At 45.9% G+C, this 21092-nt stretch overlaps 1 protein-coding gene across 2 annotated transcripts in view; it reads left to right on the forward strand.

Annotated features, from left to right (window-relative positions):
* The window catches only part of LOC129858948 (phospholipid phosphatase-related protein type 5-like), a 106079-nt gene that overhangs the window by 59227 nt on the left and 25760 nt on the right, over positions 1 to 21092 (forward strand). The window contains exon 5 of one of the 2 annotated variants that reach the window (XM_055928199.1): positions 6062 to 6692. In XM_055928199.1, coding sequence (XP_055784174.1) covers positions 6062 to 6325 — 264 coding nt within the window. In that variant the 3' untranslated portion in view covers positions 6326 to 6692. Of the gene's footprint in view, positions 1 to 6061; positions 6693 to 21092 lie in introns of those variants that run through there. The other variant, XM_055928200.1, reaches the window with a different exon arrangement.

Here is a 21092-nt window from a genome sequence, read left to right on the forward strand (position 1 = left end):
TGGATAGCAGTTGTCAGCTGTTAGCGGCCAATGGATAGCAGTTGTCAGCTGTTAGCGGCCAATGGATAGCAGTTTCTTACTGGCGATAAAAACGGACGATTGCCATCATTTTGTCGAGTCATGACTGAATTATTTAATGTAACAAATGAAACATTAAACCTTGTCAACAAGTCATGGCAATTCATGGTAACCTCATAAATAATTAATTTACAACGGGTGTTTATTTGAAACAGGTGTTTATTTCCTGAAATGTTTGCAGTTGACCAGCTATTAAAACGGACAGGCGGCTATTTGAGACTCAGCGTTTAATTAAGCGTTTTATGGTAACGCTGAAAAGGAAATCCTCCACTGACTCATAGCAGACTAAGCCTGTTACTTTACATAAAGAGGATTTCTGCTGATTCACCCTACTCACTGTAGAAAGCCTGCTAGTTGAAGGATTTGAGCGTGAGAGACAGTATTAAGCAGAGGGAAAATAATATTAGCAGACTGATGCTGTCTGAAACCTTATTCACTACAGTATATAGTGCACTTCTTTTGACCAGGGCACTCTGGGTAATGCACTACTTTTGACCAGGGCACTGTGGGTAATGCACTTCTTTTGACCAGGGCACTCTGGGTAATGCACTACTTTTGACCAGGGCACTGTGGGTAATGCACTTCTTTTGACCAGGGCACTATGGGTAATGCACTACTTTTGACCAGGGCACTCTGGGTAGTGCACTACTTTTGACCAGGGCACTCTGGGTAATGCACTACTTTTGACCAGGGCACTCTGGGTAATGCACTTCTTTTGACCAGGGCACTCTGGGTAATGCACTTCTTTTGACCAGGGCACTCTGGGTAATGCACTACTTTTGACCAGGGCACTCTGGGTAATGCACTACTTTTGACCAGGGCACTCTGGGTAATGCACTTCTTTTGACCAGGGCACTCTGGGTAATGCACTTCTTTTGACCAGGGCACTCTGGGTAGTAAACTACTTTTGACCAGGGCACTCTGGGTAGTGCACTACTTTTGACCAGGGCACTATGTTGCACTTCTTTTGACCAGGGCACTCTGGGTAGTAAACTACTTTTGACCAGGGCACTCTGGGTAATGCACTACTTTGACCAGTGCATTATGGGTAGTAAACTACTTTTGACCAGGGCACTCTGGGTAATGCACTACTTTTGACCAGGGCACTATGTTGCACTTCTTTTGACCAGGGCACTCTGGGTAGTAAACTACTTTTGACCAGGGCACTCTGGGTAGTGCACTACTTTTGACCAGGGCACTATGTTGCACTTCTTTTGACCAGGGCACTCTGGGTAGTAAACTACTTTTGACCAGGGCACTCTGGGTAATGCACTACTTTGACCAGTGCATTATGGGTAGTAAACTACTTTTGACCAGGGCACTATGGGTAGTAAACTACTTTTGACCAGGGCACTCTGGGTAATGCACTACTTTGACCAGTGCATTATGGGTAGTAAACTACTTTTGACCAGGGCACTCTGGGTAATGCACTACTTTTGACCACGGCACTATGGGTAGTAAACTACTTTTGACCAGGGCACTCTGGGTAATGCACTACTTTGACCAGTGCATTATGGGTAGTAAACTACTTTTGACCAGGGCACTCTGGGTAATGCACTACTTTTGACCACGGCACTATGGGTAGTAAACTACTTTTGACCAGGGCACTCTGGGTAATGCACTACTTTGACCATTGCATTGTGGGTAGTACACTACTTTTGACTAGGGCACTCTGGGTAATGCACTACTTTGACCATTGCATTGTGGGTAGTAAACTACTTTTGACTAGGGCACTCTGCAGGAAATAAGGTGCATTTGGACGCGGCCTAGATCTGGATTTTGGACGCAGGCCTTACATGGAACATGGTTAATATATCCAACATCACAACAGATCATGACAAACGTATTGATGATAAACATTGTGGGTGAACATACACACAATACATAATGTATAGCCTACTGGTATACGTGTTTGATTCTTAGAAATGTAATATTCAACATTCGTTTTGAATGAATCATCCTCAAGACAAGAGTTTGGAACCATAAACTCAGTTCTCTGAAAACGAATTAGACAGCGTGTCGTCATGTGTGGCTTCACATGTCATTACATATCCCTATAACACAATCAGCTCATTAAAAACACTTTATTAATTCATCTTTCACTCGACCGTCTGGTTAAAAACATGCTGCCGTTTTGTGATTATAAATAGGATACACAGCTTCGGAGGCCAAAATCCAAAATGGATTCAGAACAGTCTAGTTTGGTGTCACTTCATTTGATTGTCTCTTCTGGACATGCCAGTTCGTCAGCGGTGGAAAAACAACTTCATTTTCATACTTGAGTAAAAGTAAAGATATCTTAAAAGAAAATGATTCAAGTAAAAGTGAAAGTAAAAAAAAATACTACTTGTACTTAAAACTACATGTACTTAAGTATCAAAAGTATAAATCATTTAACAGTTCTTATATTATATTAAGCAAACCAGAGAACACAATGTTCTTGTTTTTTTTTATATCTATGGAAAGCTAGGGGCCACAATTCAACACTCAGACATAATTTACAAACGAAGCATTTGTGTTTAGTGAGTCTGACAGATCAGAGGCAGTAGAGATGACCAGGGATGTTCTCTTGATAAGTGGGTGAATTATACACTTTTCCTGTCCTGCTAAGCATTCAAAATGTACAGAGTACTTTTGGGTGTCAGGGAAAATGTAAGGAGTAAAAAGTTCATAATTTTCTTTAGAAATGTAGTGAAGTAAAAGTTGTCCAATATATAAATAGTAAAATAAAGTACAGATACCCTCCAAAAACGACTTAAGTAGTACTTAAAAGTTGTTTCACTTCAGTACTTTACACCCCTGCAGGTCGTTTGGGGGATACTCTGCCCTGCATCTTAATCTTATTCATTATAATTTTAAACGGAAAACTGATCCCAGATCATCACTCATACACTGTGTGAATATGAACCCTGTTCAGAGTACCACAGACTGATGGCAGTGTGTTTCTGAAGGATTCCTAACGTCCCTAGAGCCTACAGCTACGGGGGATTACACTTCACAGATCTAACTCTGTCAGAAGTCTTTATCTGTGAAGTGTTAGATCATCTTAACCTCTCTAGGCTAGATGGGATGCTACCGTTCCACCTGACCAACATCCAGTGAAAGTGCAGGGCGCCAAATTCAAACTACAGAATTGTAAATATTTAACATTCTTGAAAATACACATGCAGTATGTCAAATTAAAGCTTAAATTCTTGTTAATCCAGCCACAGTGTCAGATTTCAAAAAGGCTTTATGGCGAAAGCAAACCATGCGATTATCTGAGGACAGCACCCCATCAAACAAACACAGACAATCATATTTCATCCCGCCAGGCGTGACACAAAACTCAGAAATAACGATATAATTCATGCCTTACCTTTGAAGAGCTTCTTCTGTTGGCACTCCAATATGTCCCATAAACATCACAAATGGTCCTTTTGTTCGATTAATTCCGTCGTTATATCTCCATAATATCAATTTATTTGGCGAGTTTGATCCAGAAAAACACCGGTTCCAACTCGCGCAACATGACTACAAAATATCTAATAAGTTACCTGTAATCTTTGCCCAAACATTTCAAACAACGTACCTAATACAACTTTAGGTATTTTTTTATGTAAATAATCGATAAAATTTAAGACGGGGTAAACTGCGTTCAATACCGGACGAAAACAAAGTGGAGCGAGCTTTCAGGTCGTGCGCTCCAACCACAACAGAACACTAGACTCGACCCTCGTTCTGAACAACCCTACTTCTTCATTACACAAAGGAAAAACATCAACCAATTTCTAAAGACTGTTGACATCCAGTGGAAGCGATATGACCTGCAAGCAAGTGCCTTAGAAATCTAGATCCACATAAACAACCCATTGAAAAGAGAGTGACCTCAAAAAAATATTTGCCTGGATGGTTTGTCTTTGGGGTTTTCCCTGCCAAATAAGTTCTGTTATACTCACAGACATCATTCAAACAGTTTTAGAAACTTCAGAGTGTTTTCTATCCAAATCTACTAATAATATGCATATCCTAGCTTCTGGACCTCAGTAGCAGGCAGTTTACTTTGGGCACACTTTTCATCCGGACGTGGAAACCGCCCCCTAGCCTAGAGAGGTTTTTAAGTCATCATTCTCTGACTGGTTCGAGTGTCTGATTGATTGCCAAAAGGGATCTTTTTTTTGTAGACTCTTCTTCCCCCCCTTGATCCACATAGTAGATTGGGCCTTAGCAGGGCCATTGTTTTGTAGCGGTTAGTGGTATTAGTATGCTATGTTAAAGAAGATTGTTTTGTAGCTGGTAGCGGTATTAGCATGCTATGTTAAAGAAGATTGTTTTGTAGCGGTTAGCGGTATTAGCATGCTATGTTAAAGAAGATTGTTTTGTAGCGGTTAGCGGTATTAGCATGCTATGTTAAAGAATATTGTTTTGTAGCGGTTAGAGGTATTAGCATACTACTGTAAAGCGCATTGTTTGTTAGTGGTTAGCTGGCTCATGTAAAGCACATTGCTTGTTACCAGTTAGCAAGCTATTTTAAAGCACATTGTTTATTAGCAGTAAGTGCCAGTTAGTTTGCTACAGTCAAACACATAGTTGTTTAGTGGTTAGCAAGCTACTGTAAAGCTTGGTGTATGCTAGTACAAAACTACTGTAAAACAACACATTTCACTGCACCTGTATCCAGTGTCTGTGACAACACATCTTTTTTTAAATTAAGCAGCACTTTGGAGATTGGGGGTTATTCCTGTTATACCCTCATTGTCTACAGCATTATCACAGGCTGTTGGTAACATTATCACAGGTTGTTGGTAGCATTATCACAGGCTGGTGATATCATTATCACAGGCTGTTGATAACATTATCCCAGGCTGTTGGTAGCATTATCACAGGCTGTTGGTAGCATTATCACAGGCTGTTGATAGCATTATCCCAGGCTGGTGATATCATTATCACAGGCTGTTGATAACATTATCCCAGGCTGTTGGTAGCATTATCACAGGCTGTTGGTAGCATTATCACAGGCTGTTGATAGCATTATCCCAGGCTGGTGCTAGCATTATCACAGAATGCTGGTAACATTATCACAGACTGCTGGTAACATTACCACAGGCTGGTGCTAGCATTATCCCAGACTGGTGATAGCATTATCACAGACTGTTGGTGACATTATCCCAGGCTGGTGCTAGCATTATCACATATTGTTGGTGCCATTATCCCAGGTTTATGCTAGCATTATCACATGATGTTGGTAACATTATCCCAGGCTGGTGCTAGCATTATCACAGGCTGCTGGAAACATTATCACAGACTGCTGGTCACATTATCCCAGGCTGGTGCTAGCATTATCACAGGCTGCTGGAAACATTATCACAGACTGCTGGTCACATTATCCCAGGCTGGTGCTAGCATTATCACAGGCTGCTGGAAACATTATCACAGACTGCTGGTCACATTATCACAGGCTGGTGCTAGCATTATCACAGGCTGCTGGAAACATTATCACAGACTGCTGGTAACATTATCACAGGCTGGTGCTAGCATTATCCCAGGCTGCTGCTAGCATTATCAAATGCTTGGCTCGTGGACCTTTTTCAGAATCTGAATGAGACAATCATTGTATGCTGTACAGTAGAGCTGACCTCGTTTCTCAGAGTGTTCCCATTGAAAGTCAGTCCACTCTTTGATGGTATGGACAAACTAATAGAGGTAATTAAATGAAACCACACAACGTGGTATAACCTCTCAGCACAGATATGACCATATTGACCTCTATACAGGATGGGTTTATATCCAGCCAGTCAGTAAAGGGATGTGAGGAGATAACCAGCATGTTCATTGTTGATTTCTGTAGATTTCTTCTCACTAATTTAATAAAAGAGATCCACAGGGATGTGAGGAGATAACAGCATATTCATTGTTGATTTCTGTAGATTTCTTCTCACTAATTTAATAAAAGAGGTCCACAGGGATGTGAGGAGATAACAGCATGTTCATTACTATCTTCTAGAGTTACATCACATGTACAGTGGAAGTCAAAGGAACGCGGCTAGCCAAGCCTGTGCTGTCCCTGGGTCTGATGTATCTGGCTTTCCTCGCGGGACTCAACAGAGTGGCTGAGTACCGGAACCACTGGTCTGACGTCATCGCTGGATTCATCATAGGAGTGGCCATCGCCACTTTCCTGGTAAGAACCTGTCCTGCAGCAGCATCACAATCCTCACAATGTACTGTGTGCGTATTTGGACAGCCTCGTTCACCAACTCCTTGGTGATTCTGACGCTGTCGTAACTTTGGACACCGTACCACTTTTGTTGTAGAACCCGGATCAGCATCACTATGGGTTGTGTACAAAATGGCAGCCTAATCCCTGGTAGTGGTCCATCAGGGGGGTCCCTCAAGGCTCGGTCCTAGGGCCACTATTGTCTTGTATCTACATGCTGCCACTGGGAAACATAATGAGGAAACACGGACTGAGCTTTAACTTTAAATGCTGTTGACACTCAGCTGTATGTCATTCACAAACAATGGCACTGCACTCCTGGTCAGCTGCCTGCAGGACATCCTATGAGGTTTCCTGCAGTTAAACTGCAAAAGACACAGGTCACACTGATTGGCACTGGCTCCATCAGTAACAACAACAGCAGTGGCAGCCTTAATACTGATGGTGTCAAGGTCCTCCCCTTCAGGGAGGTTCAGCTAGAGACTCAATACTGATGGTGTCAAGGTCCTCCCCTCCAGGGAGGTTCAGCTAGAGACTCAATACTGATGGTGTCAAGGTCCTCCCCTCCAGGGAGGTTCAGCTAGAGACTCAATACTGATGGTGTCAAGGTCCTCCCCTCCAGGGAGGTTCAGCTAGAGACTCAATACTGATGGTGTCAAGGTCCTCCCCTCCAGGGAGGTTCAGCTAGAGACTCAATACTGATGGTGTCAAGGTCCTCCCCTCCAGGGATGTTCAGCTAGAGACTCAATACTGATGGTGTCAAGGTCCTCCCCTCCAGGGAGGTTCAGCTAGAGACTCAATACTGATGGTGTCAAGGTCCTCCCCTCCAGGGAGGTTCAGCTAGAGACTCAATACTGATGGTGTCAAGGTCCTCCCCTCCAGGAAGGTTCAGCTAGAGACTCAATACTGATGGTGTCAAGGTCCTCCCCTCCAGGGAGGTTCAGCTAGAGACTCAATACTGATGGTGTCAAGGTCCTCCCCTCCAGGGAGGTTCAGCTAGAGACTCAATACTGATGGTGTCAAGGTCCTCCCCTCCAGGGAGGTTCAGCTAGAGACTCAATACTGATGGTGTCAAGGTCCTCCCCTCCAGGGAGGTTCAGCTAGAGACTCAATACTGATGGTGTCAAGGTCCTCCCCTCCAGGGAGGTTCAGCTAGAGACTCAATACTGATGGTGTCAAGGTCCTCCCCTCCAGGGAGGTTCAGCTAGAGACTCAATACTGATGGTGTCAAGGTCCTCCCCTCCAGGGAGGTTCAGCTAGAGACTCAATACTGATGGTGTCAAGGTCCTCCCCTCCAGGGAGGTTCAGCTAGAGACTCAATACTGATGGTGTCAAGGTCCTCCCCTCCAGGGAGGTTCAGCTAGAGACTCAATACTGATGGTGTCAAGGTCCTCCCCTCCAGGGAGGTTCAGCTAGAGACTCAATACTGATGGTGTCAAGGTCCTCCCCTCCAGGGAGGTTCAGCTAGAGACTCAATACTGATGGTGTCAAGGTCCTCCCCTCCAGGGAGGTTCAGCTAGAGACTCAATACTGATGGTGTCAAGGTCCTCCCCTCCAGGGAGGTTCAGCTAGAGACTCAATACTGATGGTGTCAAGGTCCTCCCCTCCAGGGAGGTTCAGCTAGAGACTCAATACTGATGGTGTCAAGGTCCTCCCCTCCAGGGAGGTTCAGCTAGAGACTCAATACTGATGGTGTCAAGGTCTTCCCCTCCAGGGAGGTTCTCAACATGGATAGAACATTTGACAGTCAACTCTCGTTTGAGGCCCACATCAAAAGTGTGATCAAAGTTGTATTTTTCCATCTATGGAACATTGCCAGGTTACAACCTATGCTGTCACAGCCTGCAGCTGAGCGACTCATCCTCGCCTTTATACCATGCCGTCTGGACTATTGTAATGCCTTGTTAGTTGGCACAAGAAGCCTAAGAGGGCTACAATATGTCCAGAACTGTGCTGCACTTGTCCTCAACCACACCTCCCCCTGTGAGCACATCCCTCCAGTGCTGTTCAACCTCCACAGGCTCCCCATATGCTCACACATGACTTTAAAATCCTGATTCACACCTACCAAGCTATCCACAACCCTGGACCCAAGTACCTGTCTGACATCATCCTACCCTCCTGCCCCACACAGCCGTCACTCCTCCAGGTCCATCTCCCTTCAGTAGCTCCACAGCAGACCACCCGTCACTCCTCCAGGTCCATCTCCCTTCATCAGCTCCATAGCAGACCACCCGTCACTCCTCCAGGTCCATCTCCCTTCATCAGCTCCACAGCAGACCACCCGTCACTCCTCCAGGTCCATCTCCCTTCATCAGCTCCATAGCAGACCACCCGTCACTCCTCCAGGTCCATCTCCCTTCATCAGCTCCATAGCAGACCACCCGTCACTCCTCCAGGTCCATCTCCCTTCAGAAGCTCCACAGCAGACCACCCGTCACTCCTCCAGGTCCATCTCCCTTCAGCAGCTCCATAGCAGACCCCCCATATTGTAGCTTTAGGCACACATCGTCGTATATAGAGGAAACTTCTACTGTCACTTAACATCGTAACTCTTCATCTTAGTGCTCCTGTTCCACTCTGGAGGTGACTGGGCCAGGGGTGTGGTTCTGGATTTGTAGTCCAATGGATGTTCATGAGGCTGGCTGGTCCCAGATGTCTGAACCAGCCATCGACCTGTCCATATCTGTACTGTACACAGAACGGGATAAACATAATGTGGATGTTAGCAGCCACCCCATTCCCCCTCAGTTGAACTCTATAAGATCCAAGATCCTCTGTCTCCTTTCTCTCTCTTTCTCCTCTGTCTCTCTCTTTTCTCTCTCTCTCTCGCTCTGTCTCTCTGTCTCTCCTCTGTCTCTCTCTCTCTCCTCTGTCTCTCTCTCCTCTTTTCTGTCTCTCTCTTCTCCTCTTCTTTTTCTCTCTGTAACGCCCGTCGGAAGAAGTGGACCAAGGTGCAGCGTGGTACGTGTTCATGATGCTTTATTTCCTCAGAACATCTGAACATCTCCCGGGTGGCGCAGTGGTCTAGGGCACTGCATCGCAGTGCTAGCTGTGCCACCAGAGTCTCTGGGTTCACGCCCAGGCTGGGCTGGGTTCGCGCCCAGGCTCTGTCGCAGCCGGCCGCAACCGGGAGATCCGTGGGGCGACGCACAATTGGCATAGCGTCGTCCGGGTTAGGGAGGGTTTGGCCGGTAGGGAGGGTTTGGCCGGTAGGGATATCCTTGTCTCAGTATGTAAAATAAAATGTAATAAAATGTTTGCACTCTACTGTAAGTCGCTCTGGATAAGAGCGTCTGCTAAATGACTAAAATGTAAATGTAAACACCAAACAAAACAACAAAAGAATAATGAACCTCACATTCTGTAGGCTTCACAGAGCTAACAAAAACAACATCCCACAACCTAAGGTGGCAAAACAGGCTGCCTAAGTATGATTCCCAATCAGAGACAACGATAGACAGCTGTCCCTGATTGAGAACCATACCCGGCTAAAACATAGAAACACAAAACATAGAATCACATCACACCCTGACCTAACCAAATAGAGAAATAAAACATCTCTCTAAGGTCAGGGTGTGACACTCTCCTCTTTTCTTTCTTCTATCTTTCTCTCTTCTCTTCTCTCTCTAGCACGTGGGAGCTGAGATTAATAGGGTAGTGGGCTGGGCTAGGATAGTAGGATGTTCACTCTAAAGAGACACGGCACCATTAAAGCTGAACCCACCAAACTGTTGAGTGCTATTAGTGGTTACTACTCACTGCTGAAATGAACCACCTTTCATGGAGGATTCTAATGGATTCTAACTTTGTGCTAAAAACATGGCTGGTGGCACTTTCAATCGGAGGACAAGATTATAGTAATAACTGGAACATGATGGGAGAACCCTGATATAGAGCGTCATTGCTGCCTCTCAGTATTGCATTAAAGTGAAAGTTGTTTCGATCGATTAAACTCTAGTCGATTAATGTGCCATGATGCTACTACTAACCCGTTCCTAGGTTGGTGCTCAAGCATATGATTGAGCATCAGATGTTACTTTAACAAGATGTCTGTGATTCACATTGATTGATGATTTGATTGACTATAGTAATTTCTATGTCGGATGCCGGTTCGTGTCATGACGGACCAAACAGAGAATCTAGGGCAGGCAAGCTTATACACTGAGTGTATAAAACATTAGGAACACTTTCCTAATATTGAGTTGCACCCACTTTTATCCTCAGAACAGCCTCAATTTGTCGGGGCATGGACTCTGCAAGGTGTCGAAAACATTATACAGGGACGCTTTCCAATGTTGACTCCAATGCTTCCCAATGTGTCAGGTTGGGAAACTGTTGAGTGTAAAAAACCCAGCAGCATTGCAGTTCTTGACACACTCAAACCGGTGCGCCTGGCACCTAGTACCATACCCCATTCCAAGGCACTTTGAATATTGTGTTTTTCCCATTCACCCTGTGTCTGAATGGCACACATTAAAAAAATCCATGTCTCGATTGTCTCAAGGCTTAAAAATCCTTCTATATTAACCTGTCTCCTCACTTTCATCTACACTGATTGAAGTGGATTTAACAAGTGACATCAATAAGGGATCATGGCATTCACCTGGTCAGTCTGTCATGGAAAGAGCAGGTGTCCTTAATGTTTTGTACACTCAGTGTATAAGGTTAGGTTATACAAAGTTTGGTTATATAAGGTTTAACTTAAGCCCCGTTTCCATTGGCACTTTGAAGTCAACTCAGGTTGGGCTGTCCTTGGTGGGCTAGCTCAAATTAAATGTCCACTGCCTCCAGAAATGTGAAATGATGTCATGTTGCGAGGTAGCCATTATGTGACTGCAGCTGGCTTCGCTACTGTTTCTAGCTAGCTAGCTAGCAAGATGTTGAAGAATGTAATTCACCCTCACCATGCTGTAACTAACGTTACTCCATACTCCTGACAGTGCCAGCCAGACTTAGAGCCATGTATTTAGCTCGCTGACTTTAGTTAACTAGCTAAACGGTTAGCATCGTCACTAGCATAACAGGCGAGCTAGCTAGATTCCCACTTTACTTGCCATAGCATTGGCTATTAGCTAGCTAGCTAACCAAGCAAAAGAGACGACAGGTTTGATATGATGTAGCTAGCTAGCTTTCAATACGTCTTGACTAGCTAAAGTCCGGCTAGCTCACGCTAGCTAGCTAGCTTATTTCAACTCTGACTTGCTATTTAACATCAGGATCTAGCTATGGTGGTAATTTGTGTCATGTCTGACTACTGCAGTACTGATTGTCCATGTTCTAGCTAACAGCAACAAGCCCAGATGAGCTAGCTAAATGATGTGTCAGCATTCAGCAGCGATCAGCTTGGTGGTTGCATAGTAACGGTGTCACAAGCCCCAATTCTAATTGAGCTGACACCAGTTGTGAAACTGGGCTTGTCTGGTACGGGTTTCCCTCGACCCATTCTAGTCTGCTCGAATTTGGCCCTAATTTTAAGTGCCAGTGGTAACGGGGCTTTAGTGTCTGGTAGTAAGTCACCTAATTAAAGTCTTCCTTAAGCACATGTGTCTAAACAAGAAGTGCAAGAGGAACCGCTGCACTACACCATTATGACATCACTGTGTGACAGCCTACCGTCCTCCACTATACCACTATGACATCACTGTGTGACAGCCTACCGTCCTCCACTACACCATTATGACATCACTGTGTGACAGCCTACCGTCCTCCACTACACCATTATGACATCACTGTGTGACAGCCTACCGTCCTCCACTACACCATTATGACATCACTGTGTGACAGCCTACCGTCCTCCACTACACCGCTATGACATCACTGTGTGACAGCCTACCCTCCTCCACTACACCACTATGACATCACTGTGTCACAGCCTACCGTCCTCCACTACACCGCTATGACATCACTGTGTCACAGCCTACCGTCCTCCACTACACCATTATGACATCACTGTGTCACAGCCTACCGTCCTCCACTACACCATTATGACATCACTGTGTGACAGCCTACCGTCCTCCACTACACCATTATGACATCACTGTGTCAACAGCCTACCGTCCTCTATGTTGCATTAACTAAGTAACATACAATACTATAACAGCGCTAGCTTTTTGGGAGTGATGGACTGTGGTTAGCTATCTTGCCCTGTAGCCCGAGGTTCCAAGATAATGTACGTGTGCGCTTTTTTTTGTTTGTTGCTGAAATCCATACTTTTTCTATAAACGTTAATCAAATAGAGCAACAGCAATGAGAAAACAAATAGAGCAACAGCAATGAGAAAACAATCTGTGGTTGTATTTGATTAACGTTTATTGAAAAAGTATGGATTTCAGCAAACAAAAAAGCCACTACAGAGAACAAACATAGGTACAAAGTGGGCGTTTCACAATTAACATTTTCTGAAGTATTGACCTTGGGCGAATCGATCTAGTCATGGCTAGAATCCACAAATCCTGGTCTGGGCTCAACGTCGTTGGTGAAATTCATCATACATTTCCTACACCATGGAGTGGAGTTTAGCCCTATAATCCTCCATGGACATGGTAAAGTAAAATTTGTACCTGTTGTAGCTAGCTAGCTAATGTTTTGACATCTGTTTAGTTAGTGAGAGTGAGTGTGAGAGTGAGAGAGTGAGAGAGTGAGAGAGAGAGAGAGAGAGAGAGAGAGAGAGAGATTCGTGAATACAGGAAACAGTGTGTGTGTGAGACATTGTAAGCTAGCCTCATTTTTTTTTAAACTTGCACCCCACAATATGGATGTAAAGTCTTTCTTGAATAATCAGTGATCCTTGTATTTGTGTATTTTTGACAATACAATACATTTTGCCTATTCATACTCCCCCTCATCACTCATTCTAATGGTACAACTCTTAACTGCCCTTTTCAATTCTTGATTCTCCTTTATTCCAGGAATCTTCTATCTTGGATGGAAGGAAGGAGAAGGAACAAAGGGCAGAAATACAGAAGTTATCCAGCCTGCTGAATAAGAAATGGAAAAATACATGTTTTTCTGTTTCTCTCTCTCTCTCCTCTGACTGCCAGATTGCTGGGTGGCAACATCCTGTCGTCAATGTACTTGCTAGGCTAAGTCTAACTTAGTGAACACCTTAGGTAATGGTTAATCACGATTTGTCTCTGTCTTTACAGTTCCTGAAACATGTCAATGACCTGATTCATGGCCTCTACAGCAGTGCTTGGCCACCCACTTACCAGTGACCTATTCTGCCACATCCCAGGTGAAGGAGAGAGCAGACCCACCCCTCTTTAAATCCATAGTCATTGACAGTCAGTTATGTGTGCAAAATGTACATTATTTTCTGTTTGATACTTATCTTTTGTAAGAGCTAGGTTGGTAAGAGCTAGGTTGGTAAGTGCTAGGTTTGTAGGAGCTAGGTTGGTAGGAGCTAGGTTGGTGAGAGCTAGGTTGATAAGATCTAGGTTGGTAGGAGCTAGGATGGGAAGAGCTAGGTTGGTAGGAGCTAGGATGGGAAGAGCTAGGTTGGTAGGAGCTAGGTTGGTGAGAGCTAGGATGGTAAGATCTAGGTTGGTAGGAGCTAGGATGGTAAGATCTAGGTTGGTAGGAGCTAGGATGGTAAGAGCTAGGTTGGTAGGAGCTAGGTTGGTAAGAGCTAGGTTGGTAAGAGCTAGGTTGATAAGATCTAGGTTGGTAGGAGCTAGGATGGGAAGAGCTAGGTTGGTAAGAGCTAGGTTGGTAGGAGCTAGGTTGGTAAGAGCTAGGTTGGTAAGAGCTAGGTTGGTAGGAGCTAGGTTGGTAAGAGCTAGGTTGGTAGGAGCTAGGTTGGTAGGAGCTAGGTTGGTAGGAGCTAGGTTGGTGAGAGCTAGGTTGGTAGGAGCTAGGATGGTAAGATCTAGGTTGGTAGGAGCTAGGATGGTAAGAGCTAGGTTGGTAGGAGCTAGGTTGGTAAGAGCTAGGTTGGTAAGAGCTAGGTTGATAAGATCTAGGTTGGTATGAGCTAGGATGGGAAGAGCTAGGTTGGTAAGAGCTAGGTTGGTAAGAGCTAGGTTGGTAGGATATAGGTTGGTAGGAGCTAGGTTGGTAGGAGCTAGGTTGGTAAGAGCTAGGTTGGTAAGAGCTAGGTTGGTAGGAGCTAGGTTGGTAGGAGCTAGGTTGGTAAGAGCTAGGTTGGTAGGAGATAGGTTGGTAGGAGCTAGGTTGATAGGAGCTAGGTTGGTAAGAGCTAGGTTGGTAAGAGCTAGGTTGGTAGGAGCTAGGTTGGTAAGAGCTAGGTTGGTAGGAGCTAGGATGGTAAGAGCTAGGTTGGTAGGAGCTAGGATGGGAAGAGCTAGGTTGGTAGGAGCTAGGTTGGTAAGAGCTAGGTTGGTAAGAGCTAGGTTGGTAGGAGCTAGGTTGGTAGGAGCTAGGTTGGTAGGAGCTAGGTTGGTAGGAGCTAGGTTGGTAAGAGCTAGGTTGGTAGGAGCCAGGTTGGTAAGAGCTAGGTTGGTAGGAGATAGGTTGGTAGGAGCTAGGTTGGTAGGATATAGGTTGGTAGGAGCTAGGTTGGTAGGAGCTAGGTTGGTAAGAGCTAGGTTGGTAGGAGCTAGGTTGGTAGAAGCTAGGTTGGTAGGAGCTAGGTTGGTAGGAGCTAGGTTGGTAGGAGCTAGATTGGTTGGAGCTAGGTTGGTAGGAGCTAGGTTGGTAGGAGCTAGGTTGGTAGGAGCTAGGTTGGTAAGAGCTAGGTTGGTAGGAGATAGGTTGGTAGGAGCTAGGTTGATAGGAGCTAGGTTGGTAAGAGCTAGGTTGGTAAGAGCTAGGTTGGTAGGAGCTAGGTTGGTAAGAGCTAGGTTGGTAGGAGCTAGGATGGTAAGAGCTAGGTTGGTAGGAGCTAGGATGGGAAGAGCTAGGTTGGTAGGAGCTAGGTTGGTAAGAGCTAGGTTGGTAAGAGCTAGGTTGGTAGGAGCTAGGTTGGTAGGAGCTAGGTTGGTAGGAGCTAGGTTGGTAGGAGCTAGGTTGGTAAGAGCTAGGTTGGTAGGAGCCAGGTTGGTAAGAGCTAGGTTGGTAGGAGCTAGGTTGGTAGGATATAGGTTGGTAGGAGCTAGGTTGGTAGGAGCTAGGTTGGTAAGAGCTAGGTTGGTAGGAGCTAGGTTGGTAGAAGCTAGGTTGGTAGGAGCTAGGTTGGTAAGAGCTAGGTTGGTAAGAGCTAGGTTGGTAGGAGCTAGGTTGGTAGGAGCTAGGTTGGTAGGAGCTAGGTTGGTAAGAGCTAGGTTGGTAGGAGCCAGGTTGGTAAGAGCTAGGTTGGTAGGAGATAGGTTGGTAGGAGCTAGGTTGGTAGGATATAGGTTGGTAGGAGCTAGGTTGGTAGGAGCTAGGTTGGTAAGAGCTAGGTTGGTAGGAGCTAGGTTGGTAGAAGCTAGGTTGGTAGGAGCTAGGTTGGTAGGAGCTAGGTTGGTAGGAGCTAGATTGGTTGGAGCTAGGTTGGTAGGAGCTAGGTTGGTAGGAGCTAGGTTGGTAGGAGCTAGGTTGGTAAGAGCTAGGTTGGTAGGAGATAGGTTGGTAGGAGCTAGGTTGATAGGAGCTAGGTTGGTAAGAGCTAGGTTGGTAGGAGCTAGGTTGGTAGGAGCTAGGTTGGTAGGAGCTAGGTTGGTAGGAGCTAGGTTGGTAAGAGCTAGGTTGGTAGGAGCCAGGTTGGTAAGAGCTAGGTTGGTAGGAGATAGGTTGGTAGGAGCTAGGTTGGTAGGATATAGGTTGGTAGGAGCTAGGTTGGTAGGAGCTAGGTTGGTAAGAGCTAGGTTGGTAGGAGCTAGGTTGGTAGAAGCTAGGTTGGTAGGAGCTAGGTTGGTAAGAGCTAGGTTGGTAAGAGCTAGGTTGGTAGGAGCTAGGTTGGTAGGAGCTAGGTTGGTAGGAGCTAGGTTGGTAAGAGCTAGGTTGGTAGGAGCCAGGTTGGTAAGAGCTAGGTTGGTAGGAGATAGGTTGGTAGGAGCTAGGTTGGTAGGATATAGGTTGGTAGGAGCTAGGTTGGTAGGAGCTAGGTTGGTAAGAGCTAGGTTGGTAGGAGCTAGGTTGGTAGAAGCTAGGTTGGTAGGAGCTAGGTTGGTAGGAGCTAGGTTGGTAGGAGCTAGATTGGTTGGAGCTAGGTTGGTAGGAGCTAGGTTGGTAGGAGCTAGGTTGGTAGGAGCTAGGTTGGTAAGAGCTAGGTTGGTAGGAGATAGGTTGGTAGGAGCTAGGTTGATAGGAGCTAGGTTGGTAAGAGCTAGGTTGGTAAGAGCTAGGTTGGTAGGAGCTAGGTTGGTAAGAGCTAGGTTGGTAGGAGCTAGGATGGTAAGAGCTAGGTTGGTAGGAGCTAGGATGGGAAGAGCTAGGTTGGTAGGAGCTAGGTTGGTAAGAGCTAGGTTGGTAAGAGCTAGGTTGGTAGGAGCTAGGTTGGTAGGAGCTAGGTTGGTAGGAGCTAGGTTGGTAGGAGCTAGGTTGGTAAGAGCTAGGTTGGTAGTAGCCAGGTTGGTAAGAGCTAGGTTGGTAGGAGATAGGTTGGTAGGAGCTAGGTTGGTAGGATATAGGTTGGTAGGAGCTAGGTTGGTAGGAGCTAGGTTGGTAAGAGCTAGGTTGGTAGGAGCTAGGTTGGTAGAAGCTAGGTTGGTAGGAGCTAGGTTGGTAGGAGCTAGGTTGGTAGGAGCTAGATTGGTTGGAGCTAGGTTGGTAGGAGCTAGGTTGGTAGGAGCTAGGTTGGTAGGAGCTAGGTTGGTAAGAGCTAGGTTGGTAGAAGCTAGGATGGTAAGAGCTAGGTTGGTAGGAGCTAGGTTGGTGAGAGCTAGGTTGGTAGGAGCTAGGTTGGTGAGAGCTAGGTTTGTACTAGCTATGCTGATGATAATTACACGTTTTCTCTCTGCATCAGGTCTCACTGAGACTGGATTCCCCAGGAGACATGATATTCAGCTGCCCATGACGGCCTTATCTTAAACGCCTGCTATCTAGAACCTAAAAGGGTTAATCGGCGGTCCCCATAGGAGAACCATTTGGGAAAATCCTTTTTGGTTCCACGTAGAACCCTCTTGGTTCCAGGTATAACTATTTTGGGTTCCATGTAGAACCCTTTCCACAGAGGGATCTACACTGAGTATACCAAATATTAACACAGTCCTAATATTGAGTTGCACCCCCTTTTGCCCTTTGAACAGCCTGAACTTGTCGGGGCGTGAACTCTACAAGGTATCGAAAGAGTTCTACAGGGATGCTGGCCCATGTTGACCCCAATGCGTCCCACAGTTTTGTCAAGTTGCCTGGATGTCCTTTGGTTGGTGGACCATTCATGATACACACTGGAAACGGTTGAGCGTGAAAAACCCAGCAGCGTTGCAGTTCTTGACACAAACCGGTGCGCCTGGCACCTACTACTATACCCCGTTCAAAGGCATTTATATCTTTTGTCTTGCCCATTCACCCTCTGAATGGCACACATACACAATACATGTCTCAAGACTTAAAAATCCTTCTTTAACCCGTCTCCTCTCTTTCATCTACACTGATTGAAGTGGATTTAACAAGTGACATCAGTAAGAGATCATAGGTTTCACCTAGATTCACCTGGTCAGTCTATGTCATGGAAAGAGCAGGTGTTTAGTATACTCAGTGTACTTGGAACCTAACAGTGTTCTACCTGGAACCTAACAGTGTTCTACCTGGAACCTAACAGTGTTCTACCTGGAACCTAACAGTGTTCTACCTGGAACCTAACAGTGTTCTACCTGGAACCTAACAGTGTTCTACCTGGAACCTAACAGTGTTCTACCTGGAACCTAACAGTGTTCTACCTGGAACCTCAAAGTGTTCTACCTGGAACCTAACAGTGTTCTACCTGGAACCTCAAAGTGTTCTACCTGGAACCTCAAAGTGTTCTACCTGGAACCTCAAAGTGTTCTACCTGGAATCAAAAAGTGTTCTACCTAGAACCAAAAAGGGTTCTCCCTGGAACCAAAAAGGGTTATTCTATGGGGACAGCCGAAGAACCCTTTTAGATTCTGACTGAAGATACTTCACTGTGTGTTACTGTTCAGTCGTGTCCTGCACGTCCACTTTATGCAAATCGGTCATTTATTTTCTTCTCTTTATATCCTGACAGATAGTGTCATGAAAACTCAGGAGGTGGATGTGTTGCGGGCCCTCTGAAAAGTCCTAAAATATGCCCCTGACAGCCGTGGTGGTTCTTCAACTAGGTCCATGGAAATGCTTTGAGTCAGCAAAGTTTCTTCAGGAATGTCCTGTACTAGTTTTCTTTTAAAATCTCTAATTGATAAAGTTGTAATTTGCTGATTCTGTTCATTGCAGATCTGACCCCTCCCACTCTTCAAGATGGCCACTACGCTCCGGGATCGCCCCCTCTGTGTTCAGAGGTCCTTGATGAGGATCTGACCCCTCCCACTCTTCAACCACTATGCTCTGGGATCGCCCCCTCTGTGTTCAGAGGTCCTTGATGAGGATCTGACCCCTCCCACTCTTCAACCACTATGCTCCAGGATCGCCCCCTCTGTGTTCAGAGGTCCTTGATGAGGATCTGACCCCTCCCACTCTTCAACCACTATGCTCTGGGATCGCCCCCTCTGTGTTCAGAGGTCCTTGATGAGGATCTGACCCCTCCCACTCTTCAACCACTATGCTCCAGGATCGCCCCCTCTGTGTTCAGAGGTCCTTGATGAGGATCTGACCCCTCCCACTCTTCAAGATGGCCACTACGCTCCGGGATCGCCCCCTCTGTGTTCAGAGGTCCTTGATGAGGATCTGACCCCTCCCACTCTTCAACCACTATGCTCCAGGATCACCCCCTCTGTGTTCAGAGGTCCTTGATGAGGATCTGACCCCTCCCACTCTTCAAGATGGCCACTATGCTCCGGGATCGCCCCCTCTGTGTTCAGAGGTCCTTGATGAGGATCTGACCCCTCCCACTCTTCAAGATGGCCACTACGCTCCAGGATCGCCCCCTCTGTGTTCAGAGGTCCTTGATGAGGATCTGACCCCTCCCACTCTTCAACCACTATGCTCCAGGATCGCCCCCTCTGTGCTCAGAGGTCCTTGATGAGGATCTGACCCCTCCCACTCTTCAAGATGGCCACTATGCTCCAGGATCGCCCCCTCTGTGTTCAGAGGTCCTTGATGAGGATCTGACCCCTCCCACTCTTCAACCACTACGCTCCGGGATCCCCCTCTGTGTTCAGAGGTCCTTGATGAGGATCTAACCCCTCCCACTCTTCAACCACTACGCTCCGGGATCGCCCCCTCTGTGTTCAGAGGTCCTTGATGAGGATCTGACCCCTCCCACTCTTCAACCACTACGCTCCGGGATCGCCCCCTCTGTGTTCAGAGGTCCTTGATGAGGTACTAACCCCTCCCACTCTTCAGCCACTACGCTCCGGGATCGCCCCCTCTGTGTTCAGAGGTCCTTGATGAGGATCTGACCCCTCCCACTCTTCAAGATGGCCACTAAGCTCCAGGATCGCCCCCTCTGTGTTCAGAGGTCCTTGATGAGGATCTGACCCCTCCCACTCTTCAAGATGGCCACTATGCTCCGGGATCGCCCCCTCTGTGTTCAGAGGTCCTTGATGAGGATCTGACCCCTCCCACTCTTCAAGATGGCCACTAAGCTCCAGGATCGCCCCCTCTGTGTTCAGAGGTCCTTGATGAGGATCTAACCCCTCCCACTCTTCAAGATGGCCACTAAGCTCCAGGATCGCCCCCTCTGTGTTCAGAGGTCCTTGATGAGGATCTAACCCCTCCCACCACTCTTTTTAATCATTAATCAAATAAAATAATCTGCTTGTATATGTTCTGTGTCCCAGTCTTTCTGTGTCTGTGGGTGAATTATGGTATAATTACTGTATAATCAGATATGCAAAAAAAATGGTGATGTAGATTCGTTTGTGTCATTGCTGGATCTATTTTAAATGTAAGACTATTTTGCAGATTTAAACTTTAATTAGTTGCTATGAAAACAGATAGAAATGTCACGAACAATGTTTTCTGTATCCAACTGCTATCGTCTGTAGGTAATACTGTACGTAGGTAATACGCTGTAGTCAGCTGGTCATTACCAGGTTAGGATGAGGTCTTAACTATGACCAGCAGGCTAAGTAATATAGGACATAATATAGTTGTCACAATTATGACCAGCTGGTCAGAAATAGATCACAATTTTGACCAACTGGTCAGATAGAGGTCACAAATATGACCAACTTGTCAGATAGAGGTTTAAATTATTACCATCTGGTCAGATAAAGATCACAATTACGACCAGCTGGTCGTACGGTGGTCAGAAAAATCCATAATATTTGTTGTTGTAAATTGGTGTATAACTCCTGTCTCTCTCTGCTGTGTGTTCTAGATGGTGTATAACTCCTGTCTCTCTCTGCTGTGTGTTCTAGATGGTGTATAACTCCTGTCTCTTCCTGCTGTGTGTTCTAGATGGTGTATAACTCCTGTCTCTCTCTGCTGTGTGTTCTAGATGGTGTATAACTCCTGTCTCTCTCTGCTGTGTGTTCTAGATGGTGTATAACTCCTGTCTCTCTCTGCTGTGTGTTCTAGATGGTGTATAACTCCTGTCTCTCCCTGCTGTGTGTTCTAGATGGTGTATAACTCCTGTCTCTCCCTGCTGTGTGTTCTAGATGGTGTATAACTCCTGTCTCTCTCTGCTGTGTGTTCTAGATGGTGTATAACTCCTGTCTCTCCCTGCTGTGTGTTCTAGATGGTGTATAACTCCTGTCTCTCTCTGCTGTGTGTTCTAGATGGTGTATAACTCCTGTCTCTCTCTGCTGTGTGTTCTAGATGGTGTATAACTCCTGTCTCTCTCTGCTGTGTGTTCTAGATGGTGTATAAC

The sequence above is a fragment of the Salvelinus fontinalis genome, chromosome 7 (assembly GCF_029448725.1).
Source record: "Salvelinus fontinalis isolate EN_2023a chromosome 7, ASM2944872v1, whole genome shotgun sequence".
In the NCBI taxonomy this organism is placed as follows: Eukaryota; Metazoa; Chordata; class Actinopteri; order Salmoniformes; family Salmonidae; genus Salvelinus; species Salvelinus fontinalis.